This window comes from Mixophyes fleayi, chromosome 7 (genome assembly GCF_038048845.1).
Source record: "Mixophyes fleayi isolate aMixFle1 chromosome 7, aMixFle1.hap1, whole genome shotgun sequence".
Taxonomy (NCBI): domain Eukaryota; kingdom Metazoa; phylum Chordata; class Amphibia; order Anura; family Limnodynastidae; genus Mixophyes; species Mixophyes fleayi.
Genome location: NC_134408.1, coordinates 16,792,539 through 16,806,515, shown reverse-complemented (window position 1 = coordinate 16,806,515; position 13,977 = coordinate 16,792,539). Strand labels below are relative to the sequence as shown.

The following is a 13,977-nucleotide window of genomic DNA, read 5'->3' as shown; positions in this document are numbered from 1 at the left end:
GACGAAATAAAAGTGCGGCTCTCTGGACATACAGGGAATGATTCATTTAGGAAAGTAAAGCAAAAAAAAATTAGTAACTTAGCACTTTGGCAAAACCATGTTGCACTGGAGGGAGGCGTAGATTTAAATTGTGGGGACAGATTTATAATTGGGGTAGGGCATGTCCTAGATCAACCTTAAATTTTAGTGTAAAAATAAATTTTGGGTGTATTTGTGTGCTACATGAAAAAACAACCAGTATTTATCTTATGTGCAAAACAATAAACTAATTTGCACCCCTTGCATTGTAACATGGTGTGTCCAGGAGAAAACGTACTCCTTTTTGTACCTTACTTTCCCTAATTAATCAGGCCCAATCAGCTATCAGATGAATGTCCTAACATGGCCACCATTGTGATAGATATTATAATTTTTGACTAGTGATGTCAGAGGTTGTCAAAGATACCAGTATCTTTAACAGTTATTCACAGCGCTCACATACTATCATCATCATCATCAACATTTATTTATAAAGCGCCAGCAGATTCCATAGCGCTTTACAATTGGGAACAAACAGTGCTAAAAGAATACTTGGTAATACATACAGACAGAGAGGTAAGAGGCCCCTGCTCGCAAGCTTACTATCTATGGGACAATGGTTTGATAAACAAGGGTAAGTGCTGCATCATATTGAATATTTGTCCAGCTAGATGTGATCAGTCACACAGCAATGTTGGTCAGAGGGTTGTTGTCTTGTGTTAGCTGTGTACAGGGTGTGTATATTAGACTGTATGATGTCTAATATAGCAGTACTTCCACTCTCATCAGTTGTAACGTTTTTCTAATTTAACCACCTACATTTTTTGTTGTTATATACAGATAATATTCCATTATATCTCGGCAGAAAATATATTACAGTAGAATCAGAATTTACAATAAATATTGTAGGAGTTAGAACATAGATAATGCCATCCCGACTTGTATGAATGATAGAAGGTTATCGCTCAATAATCCTACTGTCACATTGGTCTTTACGCTATTTTTGAAATCACATGACCTTGTAAAATCCCTTCTGCTTTATAGGGTAAAATTGGGGTACAAACAGATGGCTGTAGGACGGAAAAAAGCACTACTCTCTTTTCTAATAGTCACCTTTATGCTGAGTTATATTTGGCACCGGAACTTATTACAGGTGAGAGATATTCTGTTCCATAACTTGTGCTGGAAGCTGTCTATTTTTGGGGGGATCTTCTTTGCAGATCCTCTATTAATTAGGGACCACCAAAATGGCAGCACTGGTGAATTGGAGCTGCTGAGCACTCTCGTCACATACACTACCAGCCTGTCCCTTTACCCTCCTTGGGTTTACAAGTTCAATGACCATTTGTATCTCAAGCATTTATCTCTGTGTCTGCATTCCAGACAGCAGGGAAAGGACAATAAATATGAGAGCCATTCTTCCTCTCAGGCAGAGTGTTAGGAGAGCTCCTGTGTCTCTTTACACATGATAAAGAATGGAGGAAGAATTCCTCACATACAGACTTCTCTACGATCCCTCCATGCTGCTAGAACCATGTGTCTGTACAAAAGCTTGTGTAGGCACACGCATGCAATGCACATAGACTGTACATTGTATGCAGCAGTAAGAGTGTGTCACCTACTGCTTAGTCGTATAGTTGTACAGTTATAATCATCATCATCATTTATTTATATAGCGCCACTAATTCCGCAGCGCTGTACAGAGAACTCATTCACATCAGTCCCTGCCCCATTGGGGCTTACAGTCTAAATTTCCTAATATAGACACACACTCACGCACAGCCATAGACAGACAGAGAGGGAGACAGACAGGCAGAGAGGGAGAGACTAGGGTCAATTTTGATAGCAGCCAATTAACCTACCAGTATGTTTTTGGTGTGTGGGAGGAAACCGGAGCACCCGGAGGAAACCCACGCAAACACAGGAAGAACATACAAACTCCACACAGATAAAGCCATGGTGGGGAATCGAACTCATGACCCCAGTGCTGCGAGGCAGAAGTGCTAACCAATAGGCCACTGTGCTGCCCAATATATACTAATAATAATAATATATAATAAAGTCAGACAACGGCGCAGGATTGGTAAAAAAATTGATAAGGAAATTGCTACAAACAGGAGAAAAATTAAGTGTATAAGCTTGTAATGATTAATTGAACAAAAGTCAATAGTAATGTACTTTTGAATAGGATTTTGTTAATGATAAATTAAGAACTATATGTAATCAATGTCTGTCACTTGGATATTGCAGGATTCTTTCAGAGAGATGCTCAGAGGCTGTTTTGAGCCAGTCAAAGAAAATAATACTGCTCAAGAGATAGAAGAGATAGACCTAACGCCAAGAAAAAGTGATCTGCAAACTCAGATAGATGTGGTGTTTAACAAAATCCAAAATCTCATCCCCAATGTCACATTCACTCACTTAAATAGAAGCACAAGTTGGAGAAGCAGTAAGGCCTTTATTGTCAGTCCCAGGGAACAGTATTGTGTTGGAGAAGACTTTGTGATACAGCTGGATATGTACGATTACTTAGACAACAGGAAGACCTACGGAGGAGACTTTATTAGACCAAGATTGTTTTCTCCAGAGCTTGGAGCTTCTGTGTCTGGAAGAGTAGAAGATTTCAACAATGGGTCATACCATGTCCACTTTCCTTTGTATTGGGTGGGTAAAGCCAAAGTCTCCACTCTATTGTGGCACCCCAGCGAGGGGATCGCAGCTGTCTGGAGAGCGAGACATTCCAGTTTGGGGGTTCTTGGTTTCCAGGGGAAATTTGTAAGCCTTGGTAAGGAATCCGTCTCTACATGTGGCTTTAAGTTGAAAACGAAAAAGGAGATTTGTGAGTACAAGGATGAAGTTTATGAAGAGGTTTTCTACTGCATCAAACCCCGCAACCTCCCGTGCGACTGTTTAAGAGATATGAGAGCGGTGGATATACATGCATCATTCCTTACTCCTGGAGAAAAACAGATGTTTCAAAGGTATCACTTTCAGTCTAATTAGCTAAAAATGCTTTTCAAGTAATAATGTACAATGTATTCTGCAGTATAATGTATAGAATGTCCCAGCTTTAAATATTACCACTGACAATCTTTAGCCCAAATTGCTTATTTTGAAAGGATCCAGATCTAGTCCTGAATTTAGAGTTCTCGACTTTTATGTGTTCTGTCTGCATGATTAAGAGCAGGTCACATCTTCCAGGGAATTTCCCTGGTAATGATTGTTCCTTTAGATGTAACTCGTTTTCAATATTAGCTAACATCACAGTCTAATGTCTCTTATTCTTTATATAAGATGTAATTCAGTTTATGTATTGACTCATCTATCGACTTGGTCTGATGTATATCGTAAAAATATGAAAAAACTTGGACAGATATTGTAACCTTGTAGTCTGGCCAGTAAACCAACCGATCTCTTCCCAATTTGGCCACACATGCGGAGGTCCAAATTGCACAGATCCAGATCTTCAGGGATCACGATGCCTCATTAAGCAGTCAAAGGTCAACCACGTTTTTAGACATGCTCAGTATTGATTGGGCCAAACAGCTTTCTAGGGACCATGCACAAAGCAATGTCTGGTCATCACTATGTTATTTGGGTTTTATAACTATGTAATGGTTGTGGATAATTGTGTTATTGACAAGATAATAACAGGTTTCTTACCGTTTCTTAAAGGTCAAATGTTGGTGTGGAGATGGCCCAGAATCTGGCGGCTATAACGGTCATAAATTGCGGAAGTAAGTTGTGTAAACGTGTTAAAAGTTAATTAATGCATTATATTGTTACTCTTTCTACCATTTTTACATTGATCAGGTAAAGGGCCACAAACGGGTTAAAGTGAGGGGAAATGAGATGTCTACTCGGGGACTGTGTAACACGATGGGGATTATTACTGTGACTTGAAAACAGAGGTGATGTGCGGATTTGTACGATTATTTTAAAACAGTCGTTGGTATGAAACTACACTTATGATACCCGCAAAGTCTGCTGCTAGTTTCCTCTAACGGTCGCAGAGGACAGACCACAAATATAGCATATTATAAGGAGCAAACTATATCCCTGAATGCACCAGCCTTTTAAAACTTGCTCGTCACCTATATACATTGGAGGCCGCCATTTTCTAGGCTGGAGGCGCAATATCATCATCATCATCATCATTTATTTATATAGCGCCACTAATTCCACAGCGCTGTACAGAGAGCTCATTCACATCAGTCCCTGCCCCATTGGAGCTTACAGTCTAAATTCCCTAATATATACACAGACAGAGAGAGAGAGACTAAGATCAATTTTGATAGCAGCCAATTAACCTACCAGTATGTTTTTGCAGTGTGGGAGGAAGCCGGAGCACCCAGAGGAAACCCACGCAAACACCACACAGATAAAGCCATGGTCAGGAATCAAGCTCATGACCTCAGTGCTGTGAGGTAGAAGTGCTAACCACTGAGCCACCGTGCTGCCCAATATCGATGAGAAGGCACCGAGGCACTTCATGGACAAATTTTAATATCTGTCCCTGTTGTTTTTCCATTGCGGATATAATTGGAATTAATAACAATGGCGTTTAGGTTTATTTCAATGCCGTCTGATTGTTCTAAAGTGAATTCTCAGAAGCAAACACCTGGGGCCTGATTCATTAAGGATCTTAACTTAAGAAACTTCTTATTTAAGTCTCCTGGACAAAACCATGTTACAATGCAAGGGGTGCAAATTAGTTTTCTGTTTTGCACATAAGTTAAATACTGACTGTTTTTTCATGTAGCGCACAAATATCAACTTTAAATTTCAGTGTACAAATAAGCTATCAAGTATCTGTGTGCTACATGAAAAAACAGTCAGTATTTAACTTATGTGCAAAACAGAAGACTAGTTTGCACCCCTTGCATTGTAACATGGTTTTGTCCAGGAGACTTAAATAAGTAGTTTCTTAAGTTAAGATCCTTAATGAATCAGGCCCCTATATTCTAATGGTATTCATGTCTTTAGAATTCTTCACCCCTGCTTCCTGCAATGAAATAACTCCTAACAATAATCAAGTTGGATAATGCTGAGACACTGCCTGTTCCCTATCAGTAAGTAAGGGGAACTGTTGTATATAATATATAATATTATATATCGTAGTAACTTTTGTAGAGCTTAGTGTGAGTCTGGAGCAGAATATAGTGTCAGCAGGTCTAATGATCCCTCTAAAATCCCTGCTTACTCCGCTCTTCAATACTTGCCCTGTGCTGATTTTGATACGGACTGATAGGAACTCAGAACATATAAAATCCACAAACTTTTATACAGATCATGGATCTCTGAGCCAGCTTGAGAACCTGCAATTGATTTCTGGTTTTAGTTCCAGTTGGTAAAAATAAATATAAAAGCATAAAAAAAGTATAACACGCACACGTACACAACATCCTATGTAACATATAGATGATATATTGAGAGAGCACCAGGATAGAATTGACACTAATAAAATGAAAAAACATCTTATCTGGATAACGTAAAGTCCAAAAGTGCCGTTCTTTATTGGTGAGCACGAATGTCCTTCAGTTCTGGAACTTCCTGGTGATATTGAGTGCACCAATAAAATTCAGCACCTTTGGACTTTGTGATATCCAGATATGCTGTCTTGTCATTTTATAGATGTACGTGCAATATATTATATCTGTATTATAGCATTGCAGAATACTAAATGGTTGCTTTCCGACCATGTTCTTTTTAAACTTTACCGACATTAATCCTGAAGGAGGAGTACTGAGGACCTCAAGAGAAATCACATATGAGCTTGATATTAAGCTACGTTTCCGAAATACGGAGCCTGACCATGACAGCATTGGCCGTTCTATCCTATGGGAGGAGCATCGCAGGAGCGGGGTCTTTGGATCCCTCCCCCGCAGGCTTCCTGCTCCTCCCCATCGCCAATTTACAAAGACCATGATCGTGATTGTGATAACTTTACTATACTCTATTAGCCAGTAGAAGATCCTATCGGATCCTCTGACCCGGCTGAAGAATTTTAATAAATAGTAAAATCGAATAACTTCTTACCATTGCGATAAGAAAAAATAATTAACGTGACACAAATGTGATGGGTATAATTAGATCCCTAAGCATCCCACACATTAACATATATCCCCCATACCCATAACACTCAACTACCAGCTATAGACAGAAACTCTCAAACAAATATACATATCATAAAACTAAGAGCTGTAAACAAAGAGCTATAGACATTGCTACAAACACCTACTAATAATATTCCGAGCTATAAACATAGAGCTCTAAACATTTAGTGGCATATAGTACTACACTCAATATACACCGCATCAGAGCTATAGACAAAAAGACAAAAAGCAAAAGAGCTATAACATTTAAAAACTGCAAAAAAAAAAGAAGCTATAATCACCTGCTGTAATCACCAGCACTCAAGTGTATTGTCTGTACCGCTACTATTGCATTTTTCCACCCCCATCTCTTTCTCCCCCTCCCATATCCCTCTTATCTCCACTTACAGGCACTTCAAGTTGCGCCACGGCAGAACCAACAAAACCCTAAGATTTGTCCGTCTATCACTTGTCTTATCAACCGCCAACCATAACCATCTATCACGCAACCGTGACACAATCAATTACATCTTTTTGTGTCTCTTTGTTTTCCTAGCACATAAAAACCTTAGGTTACATTATTTATGTCAACACATATAAACCTTAAGTTACATCAACCTTAGGATACATCATCAAAGACTACAGTCCTCATCATTAACTTAATGAGGATCACAATTGGCCTTTTCATGGGTTTTTTAACCATTGCAATAAAGAGTTGTTTTATATAAATGTATTTTTTGCTGGTGTCAGCAAGCCCTGGCAGACCTAAACTGCTTTTGGTATTCTAACGCTTGTAGTACTTCACCGCAGCAACCCGTTCCTTGTAGAGCCACCAAGAGCCTAAATGGTTCCTGTTAGACACTGATCGATACAGAGCAGCTTTCTTTTGATTGGTCAGAACGTGGGAAAGCCGCTCTGTATTGATTAATAGTGGTGAGACGTACGTGTGTTCTCACCACTAACAGCAAAGAGCTACATTCATACACGATTATTCATTGATAAAAATGTACTGGTATGTTTGAAGGCAGAGGGGAAAATATCTGTGGACAGGTTGTGAGGGGAAAGATTGGGAGAACTATGGTCTTTAGCTATAGGGCTGAATGAGCCAATCAGACACTTGACACAGACACTAATGAATGGTCCGCTGTAGTTAAGTGGCAAGTTTACAGCTAAATGCAATTTTTGTAAATGAACTCATTGTCTGGACCTCTTCTAGGGCCTGATTCAGTAGTGATCTTATCTGCCTTTTTTTTGCTTATCTTAAGCAAATCCACTCTGTGCATGCTCTGAAAAGGGAGATAAGAAGCAAAATCCACTGCATAAGTGAAAAATTTCTTAAATTAAAATGAAAATCCATCTTAACTTCACTCTTATCTCCCCGTTTCTTCTTAAAATAAGCATCTTAACTTTTGCACAAGATAAGATCACTAATGAATCAGGCCCCTAATCTTTAACTAAGTCATTCATAAACATACAGAAGGTCGCACAAACACACTTGGCTCAGTGCTTTTGCCATTTCACGTTAGCGACACCGGTGATAAGAATGGTTCCCGGAATTAGCTTGCTGCCTCTGATTGGCTGATTGCAGAGTCACCTCAGAAGCTGATAGGTGCTTTCGTTGCTCAGATTATCTAATGTTGTGGGAATATATCATTTGTACGCAAGAAGTATTGTTATACCTGATGTATTATCTCATTTAAATGGTCGCATTTTACGTATCTTCTGTGTGATATCAACCTGTTCCTCTTTTCCAGACTCAGTATTAAAACCAAAGCCCAAATGTCAGACAGGGATGGGCTCTCCCTTCCCAAGCGGATATTTTTTAAATAATATCTGGAACCCTCTTTACTGCAACATGACGCTCTATACGACCGGGGAGGACTTCACTAAATGTCTGCAGGGGAAGAAGCTCTTCCTCATCGGAGACTCGACGTTACGGCAGTATATGACGCACTTCACCGAGGGCATCAAAAGTAAGTTTTACATCATGTCACTTGTCCAGCAACCTAAATGGACCTAAAATGGACCAAATATATTTGAGATAAAGCAAGTGTATAGGAACTATATGTATGAGATTTTTCTTATTCTTCCCTTTAAATAATAAATGAGATGAGCAGGTTTCCAAAATACAATATTTCTATTTAAAATTATATTGTGCATAGATACAGCCATACTGGACGAAGCAGACATACGCCCAGGGTCTCAAATGCCAATTGACAATCTATATTTGATTAAGTCATTCTTTTATAGAAAATGTTACTCATCATTACTTTAAAACACACCTTCCCAGCTTACATCACTGCTGGCACTCTAAGTCTCTATCATCAAAGTGACATGTTCTTGGAGGGGCCTTTTCGAAAGGTCGTCTTGACCTTATTTGGAGCCAATATTTCTTTGGCCTTATCCAGCCATTGTGAAATAATGGAAATTTACTAAAAAAATGTCTCTTGTTGTTTTTCTCTGTATTGTGCAATACGTGTTTTTCGTTCTCTTAAAAACATAGACACATAAAATTCAAGTTCATTGGTTCATTCTTTTGAACTAATTGGTAATACAGGGTTTTTGTTAATTATTACTTTGACATATAATACATACATTTTCCCATAAACCTAATGAGGACATTGCATTGTACCTCTCCTCTGGGGCTCATGACTGAAGACCGTATGTCTTATTTACTAACATTGCATTTAGGAGCAATGTTTGCACTGAACCCCAGCAACCAATCAGCAATAAGCTTTTATATGTCTTATGCAGATTAGACAATAAAAGCAAGTGTGTGATTGGCTGATATGGTCAGTGCAAAAATAACTGTCAATTAGCAGTGTTCCAAGTGCATTTTTAATGTAAACTTCCGCTGGAAATGACAGCTCAGTTTTGGATATTTTCCTATTTATCCTAATTTAAACCTATGAAGAAAATGGGGTTGTGGTTCACAAGACCTGGCCAATCTCTGGCACACTCCCCTCGCGTCGGCCAAGTAATTTGTTGACCACCGCCAACAAATTGCATGCGGGAGCAAGGAGGGGACCTGCCAGATTGGGTGAACCCCAATAACCTTTGGCAGTTGCGTTTACTCTACCCAACATTGAAATTTAATTTTTGAGTGAGGCGATTATATTTCTCAATTTATGTGTGTGCATGTTACAACTTTTCATCTTATGTCAACTTATATTTCCCCATTCTTCTGCATATCCTTCACTCCATTGACCTTCATGACACAGTTTTTTCCCGGTTCACTTCCATCTATCCAATGGCTCCTTCAGTAGTATCTGTTGGGGTCCCACATGGGTTTCTACAGTTTCTCTAACTCTAACATATCCTCCCAAATGCTGACTTAGCTTAAAAATGACAATCTACATCACCGACCTGCTTCTGTTATATCCTGAACCCTGGGAAAGGCAGTAGTTTGCATTCACGTCAGTTTGCATAGCGACTTCTAGTTTTCTGTATTTAAAGCGGCAATGCCAACAGGCAAAGACTTTGCTAGGTCATTTAACAGGCTATACAGTTTTACATTAGACACGGCTGCTGGCAATGCTGCTTTAAATACAGAAAAGTGGAAGTCGCTATGCAATGAATGCAAACTACCGCCTTTCCCAGGGTTCAGGATATAACAGAAACAGGTCGGTGATTTAGATTGTCATTTTTATGCTAAGTCTGCATTTGGTTTTTACAGTCATTTTTCAAAGCGGAATTTTTTGATCTGTGTGCTCATCGTCTGTGACCTCACACTCGTAATTTCATACCCAGCCCTATTTTTTGTAGTCCCAGTTTTCTCTTTCGCTTTACAAATCAATTACAATAATAAGAATATCTCCTAATTTATGAATATTGGGGATAAATAAAAATGGTCTGTATCTAGTGATTTCTCTGAACAAAAGCAGGTTACAGATATTTCTGATTCTGTTATCTTCTCTTTGCTCCGTCAGTAGTGAAATATTTTCGTTATCACGAAGGTGGATGGTATCACTGGGAGAAGACACTTGAGGCTTTGAACATGGAAAAAGATATTTATGTCTCGTACAAACGGCACGGGTTCCCTTTAGAGAGTTTCATGTTCTACTACGTCAAGGAAGACATGTATACGGGTCGTCAGATAGACCACCATGGTGGTGGAAAGGACACTATCTTTGTCATAACAATGGGACAACACTTTAGACAGTTTCCCCTTAAACTTTACATTAAACGGGCTCTTAACATCCGTAGAGCTGTAGAACGGTTATTTCTCAGGAGCCCCGACACCAAGGTCATCATCAAAACCGAAAACACCAGAGAAACAACTGCCCCGGTTGAAAGAATTGGTGATTTCCATGGTTACACTCAGTACCTGGTGCTAAGGGAAATATTCAGAGGGGTTAATGTTGGCTTTGTGGATGCTTGGGACATGACGGTGGCTTCGGCCACAGCGAGCGTTCATCCACCGGGTGCCACATTGGCAAGCATTTTGAGCATGACATTCTCATTTGCCTGCTAATAAACAGGATTATCAAGACTGAGACCTATTGAACATTCACTGAGGTTCTCTCAGGTTATGAGGAACATTGCAAAACTGAGGTACCAGTTGAACAATATTGTTGTTTTTAGTTTTTAAAATGAAAAGGTTTATTTTCTAGAGAATAAAGTTACATGATAGCTGGTTTACTTGTAATAATACAATTCTCCTAAGAAATGTTTCTAATTTCTACACATATTCAAGGGTATATTTGGGCAGCACGGTGGCTCAGTGGTTAGCACTTCTGCACTGGGGTCATGAGTTCGATTCCCAACCATGGCCATGGTTCTCCCCATGTTTGCATGGATTTCCTCCAGGGTTTCCTCCCACACTCCAAAAATATACTTGTAGCTTAATTGGCTGCAGTCAAAATTAATCCTAGTCTGTGAGTGTTAGGGAATTTAGCTTGTTAGCTCCATTGGGGCAGGGACTGATGTGAATGACAAAAATATGCTTTTTTCAACGCTGCGAGAATTGGTGGAGCTGTATAACTAAATGGTGATGAAGGCTATTCCTTGGGTCTCCCAGAAAAAGACTTGCACCGTATGCAGTTGGTATGCCGGACTGTTACTAACCAGCCTATTCCTGCCACATAATACCTGTTCTCCATTCCTTTCTCTGGCTGCCTGTTAGATGGCGTATATGTTTCAAGATTGGCTTATTGACATTCAAAGCCCTACACAACCAGGGTCCTGGGTACTTGAAGCAGCTTCTGCTTCCCTACACTTCCACTCGCTCACTTCCATCCACAGATGGAGGGATACTAACAGGTCCTAGAATCACTTTTAATTTATTTGGGGCTCGAGCTTTTAGCTTTGCGGCTCCTACTCTCTGGAACCCAATGACTCGTACGGTCCTCCGGGCCCCCTCTATAGAAGTCTTCAAAAAACAGACTAAAGACTTATTTGTTTACTAAAGCATTTCTAAAAAGAACCCAAAACAAATGCTTGGCCATCTCTCCTATACTCTGTTTATTGTTTACATGTTTATTTTGTTTATTTTGTATTATGTGGGTTGTTTTTTCTTTAATCTGCAACTGTTACGTAAATTTGTGAGTCTCCTGGATGTTCCCGGAGAGTAGACAAGTGTGACCCAGTATTTTGTAAGCTAGACCAATATACATGAGAATGAAGCCTGTTTTGGGGGGAATAACAGGGTTTGATAGCAGCTTCTTTTGTACATAACATCAATAATCTGATTTATGGAATAAATCATTAATCATATTAAAAAAGCGTATCAATTCACCAGGAGCCAGTGACATCATCGAGGTGCTGGGTATTGAACATGTGTCACTGTGCCATAACATATGTTGCTGCTAACAGGGTACTTTTATTTATGGAACCAAGGCAGTTAATTGGGAGGCAGGATGGGTTTCCAAAGAAAATATGGAAGCATAAATTGAGCAACTTGATTTTCTCAGTAAACAGAGTTGCTGTGGTACTAAGGGAAATGTAAAACAATCCAGCCTAGTATAACGTAACAAAAAATTCACTTTGAGGGAAACCTGTCACCTACACACAGCCATTCTGTTGGCTGAACTAGTTATCCTGACAATTTAGGCTATCAATTCATTAGGAACCAGTACCTCATGAATATTAGCCATGCCTCATGAATATTAGTCATGCCTCATGAATATTAGTCATGCCTCATGAATATTAATCACGCCTCATGAATATTAGTCATGCCTCATGAATATAGGTCATGAGTATTAGTCATGCTTCATGAATATTAGTCATGCCTCATAAATATAGGTCATGAATATTAGCCTCAGTGATATCACTAATCGTAAGACTTGGTAACTTGCATATTGGTTCAGTCTACAAAATGTATGCCTTCAATGTATCCAGTCTTCACTTACTTGTCCCACATGACTTATTGTGAAAGTGTTTGATGCATATCTAACATAACTGCATATAAGCAACATGTAAATAATAAAAAAAGGGTATTGTTTTGGGGGAAGGCAGCACATTAAAGTACCAGAGACACAATTAAACACTTACATTCCTTCTTTCCACCAAGATGCCCCATTCTCTCCCTTTGCATAACAATCATTTACATTCATGGTATTATCAAATGCTGGATATTAATGGATGAAAATGGATGTAGTCCTCTTTTTAACTCACAGAATAGTGTAGAAGCTGTGGTATGTATAATATGGATAATGAGAGATTGGAGACATTCTGCAGGCTGGCAAGATGGTGATTGAGAACCAGCATATTTTTAATGAAACTGGATCGCTCATGTATTTGTCTCATAATAGCTACAGTTTACTACACCTTATCATGTACTGTAGCAAACAAATAGAATTCATGCTTTACGCAAAAATATTTTATGAGCCAGTAGTAAAGATTACAATCTTATAGCTCTACAATATGTAAAAGTATTATATCGGTACTGGGTCCGCGTCTGTTATTGCAAAGGAGCAGAGATAAAGGATTATGGTCCCTAAAGAATTGATAACTGCCACAACAAGGAAGTAACATAAACAAAAAAGAATCTTAGAGAATTATACGATACATATGCATGTAACAAGTGCGAGTAATTAAGATAGCATGATTTGAAAGTACATACCACTAGTAATATTAATAATACTATTGTAATAATCAATAAAGAAATGTTTGTACATCTTAAAGAACTAATAAAGTACAGTTCAGCACCATGGACAGTAATACTGTAAGACAATCAAGTTGGACTTTCCTCTCCATAGCCTGTGATGCACGTGTCACATGGTGCTGGGCTACAATGATTTCTATTCCAGCCCTGTATGCTGTATTTTTTAAATCTTGACATGAATTCTAACCAATCGCAAGCTGTTTACCAGACCATCCGCGATGTGGTTGGCAGGCACGAAGGGAAAACTCTTGGGATTGGCTACACGAGCACTGACCCTTCCTTTCCAATGAGAATACAGTATTTCTGATTCTGTGACAAGACTCCAGGCAAAGTAGTTATCATCACACATTAGGTTTCTTGTTCTGATTTCCACGTGGAATGTGTCTGGAATGGAAGATTTTTACTGTTTAATAAAGTAGATAAAGAAGGTTACAGGATGTCTTTATTTCCATGAAAATGTATTTACCCATTTTTGTGACTGTACATTTTTACCATTTACAGCTGTTGTAGAATTGTATGTTCCCCAGCGGAGGCTGACTGCCATGGATACCCCAGTTCCTTTATAGAAGTGGATGGCTGTAGACAGAGAAAGCCAAGTTGTGCTATGGTATCACATATCAGCTACACTTTACTACTTTCCCTGCATATCCAGAGTTGGTTGCAAACACAGCAACAGGTCAATTATAGCCGCATTGCAATGAAGGCAACCGGCTGAAGCCAGTCAAATGAGGTTGTAAAAGGATTTCCTCCTTTTATGGG

General features: G+C 39.1%; 1 protein-coding gene across 1 annotated transcript; it reads left to right on the top strand.

Moving 5' to 3' along the window:
• The first annotated feature begins 1,071 nt into the window (after positions 1 to 1,071).
• On the top strand, positions 1,072 to 10,732 carry LOC142097383 (NXPE family member 4-like). Its single transcript, XM_075179163.1, has 5 exons — positions 1,072 to 1,171; positions 2,269 to 2,999; positions 3,694 to 3,755; positions 7,868 to 8,086; positions 10,043 to 10,732. The coding sequence occupies exons 1-5, from the start codon at positions 1,085 to 1,087 to the stop codon at positions 10,585 to 10,587; spliced, it is 1,644 nt and encodes a 547-aa protein (XP_075035264.1). The 5' UTR covers positions 1,072 to 1,084; the 3' UTR covers positions 10,588 to 10,732.
• The last annotated feature ends 3,245 nt before the right edge of the window (positions 10,733 to 13,977 follow it).